We start from the raw sequence: 5,951 nt of genomic DNA on the forward strand, positions 1-5,951 counted from the left end.
CCCCTCCTCCTATTCACATCGTCCCTCTACCGCCGTCATCGCCTTTCATGGGAGATCTTTGATCACATTTCACTCATTGTGTTTGAAAAGAATAATCTACAACTATAAGTCTCACTCCATCCATCATGCCATGAGCGGACACCGCTGCACCTTCATCCGACTTGCATGCGGCGAGCATCCGCAGCTGTCGGGCTGTACCAGGGAGAAGTACTTCTCTATCCTGAAGAAGTCCACCTCCTGATCCTTGCGTTGGTCTTCCCCGACGTTATTCCAGTCGTCGTCGATGGCAAGAAAGTCTCCGATGTCCGGTACGTCCATCGCTCCCTCTCCGCAGCGCCCAACCTCCACGAAGACACCCTTGGACTTCTTCTTGTTTCTCTTGCCGAAGCCGTACAGCACATCAGACGTGCTCTCTCCGAATGCGATATCCAGCTCCTTCACGATCGAGCTGTCGTCGGTGGGAGCATCGAAATGGTCCAGGGAGCCGTCGATCTCCATGCAGAAGGCCAGTTCCGACAAAGACAAGTTGTCTCCGTCCACTGAGTCAGATATGCTCATGGATCGGTGGGATCCAGTCGACACGTTGTCAGACTCGAATACAATAGGTAGATGCTGATCCAGGAAGCTCATTTCTGACTGTTGCGGTTGGGGAGATGAGGGAGGTGAGGCTGGGAACGAGATTCGAAGTTGTGGTCAACGGAGAGCCTGAAGGATGTTGTTGTTGTCTTCTCTTCCTTGCTTGTCTGTTGCTTGCTTGCTTGCTTGTTGCTGATGCTGTTGTGGTCAGTGTGTGTTTCTCTTTTCGCAATGATGAGAAGGTCCCAACCGGGGGCTTTAACGGGGGACTGGAGTACCAGGGGTGGAGTGGGCTCTCTTGTACTTTTGGTAGGGTAGGGTACACGACTTGCACCTCCTGGTGGGTGGTGGGACTGTTTGTTACGGTGTTGATGTGCAGGGGGTAGTCTGGATGACCCAATGTACCCGGTGTATTACCCAAAATATTTCGGGAATGAGAGGGGTGTCGTATGAAGCTACCTCTGTAAAAAGGGTGGGGCAGATTGTTACGATGACCGGTCCTGAATTACCTACACCCACTTCATCGGTAGGGGTACTTCGAATACCTGAAATGCTCGAAGGGGGTGGGGGTTGTTACGATTGTGAGTTTGCTGTGCTTGCCCGGGATGGGGAGCAGGTTTATTCATGATCGAGGGTGGGGTCATCAAGGAGGGGTAGTTTTTAGAGTGAGATGTACTAGAAAAGTGGGTGGTAGCTGAAAAGGAGAAGTCCTAGTCTTGGGCTGGGGTGGTGAGCAGGCGCAAAGAAGCACGAGAACGGAGGTCGTACACCACTACCTACCCCTCCTTGAAATGTTCCATTGAGCAATGTACCCCTACTTTTAACTGTGGAACAACGGGTGTATACTCATAGCGACTCTGAGTGTGTAGGTGGGGTGGGTCTTTCCCTGAGCCGCCTCCGTTCTCCCACCGTTTGATCTTGAAAATGAGTGATTTCATTTCATGTCAGTCATCATTCCTTTTAAAACCCACTTTGTAATCCTGAGGTAAAAACAAAATTGAGTCTTCTTGAATTATTTTTACATTTGTTTGAAATTAAAAAATCCAATTTCAGGTAAAATTTAACTCACATTGAAACTTACAATATCTCAACCTTACACCTCAGCAACCCCACCCCCACCCCCACCTAGATCATTACATTACCCATCGATAAGTGTACAGAACCGACGGTCTCATCCTTTCGAAACATTGTATTAATGCATCCTTTCACAACAAACGGATTCAGCTGATGCAATCGGTTATGAATTCATGTCATCTACTGTGATGGAAACACGTCTTTTCATCTCACACGCCCCCCTTATCCCTGGCAGATCGGGGGTTGAAGAGGTAGCTATAAACTTATAGTGTCGTGACTACAGGTTATGGTGTAGAGCCTATAAATTATAGAGTTTATACATAAAGTTCATACCAATATGAAGGTTTATGGAGGCCGTCACGCTCACTGAGTCAGCTTCTGATATCCGCTGACCAATCAATTTGTGACTCGGATCGGATCGGAGGCCGGGTACCCTTGGAAAGTTTGCTCCGATAGGCTCAGTGATGAGCCTCGGCGGAGCCAGCCTTGTCCGAGTCGCCCGGCCGGGATGATCGGCCCCGCCGGAATTGGCAATGTGGCCGGGCAGTGCGGCACACCGTGGCACGGTGACTCGCACGGCAGTGGCTGACGCGGCTGAGCCTAGCACTCACCGTCGACGGTCAGTGAAGCACAGTCACCGCCGGCCGTTCGGCCGACCGTGACAGTGCGCGCGGCGGCCACGTTGCCTCACATACTGAGCGCCGGGGGGCCCGGCCGCTGCTCAGTGCGGCCGGCCTTGAACTGATGGCACTCAGTGACTGAACTTCGGAAGTCGTGACGGTGACTTTTAAGCTGACCGAGTCTCAGCCTGAGCGGCGTACTGAAGATACTGTGACTACTTGAAACTTCACTGCCGGGCGGCACCGTCTGCAGTCACGCGGCGGATCGGACTCGCGTATTTTTGCCAACTTGTCTCAGTAGTGGCAGGGTGACTTCAGTCAACGGCCCGGCCGGGCCACGGTTGATCGGCCCTCAGACTCAGCTCGGCCCCGGTGGCATGATCGTCAAGGTTAAGTCACAACGACGGTTAAATATCTGGCTGTACTCAAAGTTAAGTTAGAAATCAGTACGAGGACAATCAGGAGAGTCATCGAGGAGGCTTGCCCCTGACAACTGTCGCACTGTTAAAGATCAGTAGGAGCCTCCGACACGTACTGATCGCCCGGTCACCCGGTCACCGGGTATACCAGCTGCTTCTGAGGTGGGCTCTCAGAGGAACAGGGTTTGATATGGCCCAGAAACCATCGTTACATCAAGCAGAGGTGGCCGAGTTGGTCTAAGGCGTCGGTTTAAGGCACCGATCTCTTCGGAGGCGCGGGTTCGAATCCCGTCCTCTGCAGTCTTTTTCCTCCCCCACCCACTTTTAGTTTTATAACCTGCCACGACCTTTAAAAGTCCTCTCTGTACGGACCCTCCAGTGGTCGATTTATAATGTCTATAAGTGTTTTGTAGCCAGGGATCGCTGTAGGCTATTTGCTTTTAAAAATATTTCTTGGTCCTTTCGTTTTGCTGTATACCCCCAAATTGCATGAAAATGTGTAGAATCCTTCGAAATCTATTGAAAAATTGCAGTCCTCTGGCTCTCCATTGTTTCAAAAGCCTCTAAAACTTTCTCCTGTTTTAGTTATTAAATTTTGTAACTATGTTTTCCATACATGTTATTAGAATCCTGGAATCTTTCCAAAAACATTTTTAATATCAAAACTTATTTTAAAATGCTGTTGAACCGATCGAGGGGACTGGCATGACGGGACAGCAATCTGCATGGCGCGGGCCAGTCGTCCTGCCTTAGCTCCTCCTCCCCTCTTCTGTGCTCTCTCTCCCCATCATCCTCCTAACTTTCTCCATGATGCTTCCTTGCCCTCCTCGCTACCTTGATTCCTTGTCGTTCCGTTTGCGGGATCCCACCACTCTTTCGTTGCTTTCGGAGTTCCTGCTCTGGCTCTGCCGCCACGCCTCCTCTATATGACGGCTCCCTATCTGTCAACAACTATCGACATGGCTCACAAAGAGCTGTCATGAAGTTCCTCTCGTTCTTTGTTGCTTCCATCTTGCTGCTCCTTTCTTGCTATCTCATTGGTTCTGCGCCTTTTGATTACCTCAACAGACTTTTGTTCCTGCCGCTCTCGATAATTTCCCTTCTCTTCCATCGTCCACCTTCCGTTTTGACATTCTACTCCTGCTCGATCTCCTCGTTGACGCTTGAACTCGCTCTCTCCCCTCCTACTCACCTTGTCGTGACATGCAGGGATGAGGTCGCGATGACAGCGCAGCACCTCGGTCGTTAGAGGTATGCCGGCCTAGTCCTCCTCCTGCTCCATGACTTCAGTCACTTGACTCGTCCTCCTCTTCTCCAGCACGAGATGGGAAACTGTTTCTCGCAAGCCCCCGAAGCCTCCCACGATCCTGTTCCGATCGGGGGGAGCAAAGTCCAGCAGGCCGACGTTAAGAGTCAAAGGGTGTTGCCGATAGAGGTGGAAGTTCACAAGGAAGACATCAAAGAGAAAGGTCACTCCTCCTCCTGCTCCCCTTGCTCCTCCTGCTCCCCTTGCTCCTCCTGCTCCCCTTGCTCCTCCTGCTCCCCTTGCTCCTCCTGCTCCCCTTGCTCCTCCTGCTCCCCTTGCTCCTCCTGCTCCCCTTGCTCCTCCTGCTCCCCTTGCTCCTCCTGCTCCCCTTGCTCCTCCTGCTCCCCTTGCTCCTCCTCACACCCTGCAGGTAATGCAAGCTTCTAACTTGTCTCTCTAGATGTAGTTGAGGTTCAGACTGTCAGTCAGGCTATCAGTCAGGTCGAACGTGGGAGCAACCGAGGTAAGGAGGCTGTGAGGAAGAGGAAAGATGTGCGCACTAAGAGGCTGTCTTGTTTCCACCCCCCCGCGGCCGGTCTGCGATGAGACGAGCGTGTCTGTGCTGTCTGTGCTGTCTTGGCGCTGCCGGCGAGTCTCACCCTCACTGACCTGAGCAACAGTGAGCGACGAGCAGCGGACGGGGGAGGACAGCGACGAGTTTGTGGACGCCTACGACGATATCCGTCACTTCGAGAGGAGCGAGACTCCGGAAGCTCCACAGCCTCCAGGTGAAGAGGAGAGCTGTGCTGAGAGCGATCGTGAGCCGTCGTGACAGTCGTCAACGGGGAGCCGCAGGAGGCAGAGAGGAAGCGGATACTAGAGGTAGCTCTTGCTGACTTGACGTGTTGGCGGGGTTGGACGGGAGGATGTGCTTGCCGATGTGCGACGCTGCTACGATGGAGTTGAGAGCTTGCGGCAGGTTAATCCTATGCTGCTGGAGAAGCACGATCGAGTGGGCAAGGGATCTAGCGGCTCAGTGTACAAGGCGTTACACGTCGAGACAGGTGGATTGAAGGAAGGGGAGGAGGGAGGGCGGCGGCGGTGGGGAGAGTGGTGGAGATGATGATGACGGTGGTCTTGTGATCTTGACAGGGAGGATCGTCGCGTTGAAATGTGTCCCTCTTACTCTCAAGGCGGGCGATAGGGAGGAGGTTGTCGTGAAGCTGCGGTAAGAGCCCTCGTCGTCACCTACCTTGTCCTTGTCCTTGACCTTGTCCTCCTCCTCCTCCTCTCTACCTCGTGCTCGTGCTCTCTTGCTCTCGTCCTTTCGTGCTCGTGCTTGTCCTTCTCCGGCATTCTCTCCCTCTGATTCCTCTCCTTTCTGGCAGGGAGCTCTACAGCTCCGACCACCCCAACGTCTGTCAGTTCCATGGAGCCGAGTACGATGCCGAGCGTTCCACCATCCTCATTGCCATGGAGTACATGGACCTCCGTTCTCTCAAGGTGCCCCGCTCCCTCGCTCCCTCGCTCCCTCGCTCCCTCGCTCCCTCGCTCCCTCGCTCGCTCCATCCTCCCTCGCTCCCACCCACCTCCTCCTCCCCCTCCTCTCACCATGGCCTCGATGTCTCCTCCTACCGCCAGCACTCGCACGGGGTCGGGATACTGCTCGCCGAACACGGCGCGAAGAGCCTTGATCTTCATCGCCTTCTCCAGCGGCACGACCTTGTCAAACTGGTCAAACTCCAAATTCCCAGCTGAGAAATCTGCTGGACCTGAGCTGAGACCTCCAGACCCTCGTCGACCTTCTGACGGCAGATGGTCTCGACCTAAGAAAAGTGAGGAGGAGCTGGGAAAGAGCTGAGGGAGGGAGGGAGGGAGGGAAAGAGGGAGAAAAGGGGGCATAGGTCACCTCAGCGAGCTGCTGGGGGGGTGAGAGCACCCTTGGCGGTGAAGTCAAACCTCAACTTGTTGTCGTCGCAGAGAGAACCCTGAGAGAAAAAGTGAGAAGAGGAGGAA

General features: G+C 53.6%; 2 protein-coding genes and 1 non-coding gene across 3 annotated transcripts in view; 2 read left to right on the forward strand and 1 right to left on the reverse strand.

Annotated features, from left to right (window-relative positions):
• Positions 1 to 53: 53 nt before the first annotated feature.
• GUITHDRAFT_155825 (hypothetical protein) lies at positions 54 to 809 on the reverse strand. The gene has a single exon (XM_005821092.1). The coding sequence runs from the start codon at positions 628 to 630 to the stop codon at positions 124 to 126; it is 507 nt and encodes a 168-aa protein (XP_005821149.1). The 5' UTR covers positions 631 to 809; the 3' UTR covers positions 54 to 123.
• Positions 810 to 2,906: 2,097 nt separating this feature from the next.
• GUITHDRAFT_t106 lies at positions 2,907 to 2,989 on the forward strand. The gene has a single exon. It is a non-coding gene; the product is annotated as a tRNA-Leu (tRNA).
• Positions 2,990 to 3,896: 907 nt separating this feature from the next.
• GUITHDRAFT_155826 (hypothetical protein) overlaps positions 3,897 to 5,951 on the forward strand; it is a 3,496-nt gene continuing 1,441 nt past the window's right edge. The window contains exons 1-8 of the mRNA XM_005821093.1: positions 3,897 to 3,940; positions 4,008 to 4,158; positions 4,396 to 4,458; positions 4,616 to 4,723; positions 4,771 to 4,817; positions 4,915 to 4,999; positions 5,088 to 5,163; positions 5,324 to 5,451. Coding sequence (XP_005821150.1) covers positions 4,014 to 4,158; positions 4,396 to 4,458; positions 4,616 to 4,723; positions 4,771 to 4,817; positions 4,915 to 4,999; positions 5,088 to 5,163; positions 5,324 to 5,451 — 652 coding nt within the window. The 5' untranslated portion in view covers positions 3,897 to 3,940; positions 4,008 to 4,013. The remainder of the gene's footprint in view (positions 3,941 to 4,007; positions 4,159 to 4,395; positions 4,459 to 4,615; positions 4,724 to 4,770; positions 4,818 to 4,914; positions 5,000 to 5,087; positions 5,164 to 5,323; positions 5,452 to 5,951) is intronic.

Source organism: Guillardia theta (assembly GCF_000315625.1).
Source record: "Guillardia theta CCMP2712 unplaced genomic scaffold GUITHscaffold_153, whole genome shotgun sequence".
In the NCBI taxonomy this organism is placed as follows: Eukaryota; class Cryptophyceae; order Pyrenomonadales; family Geminigeraceae; genus Guillardia; species Guillardia theta.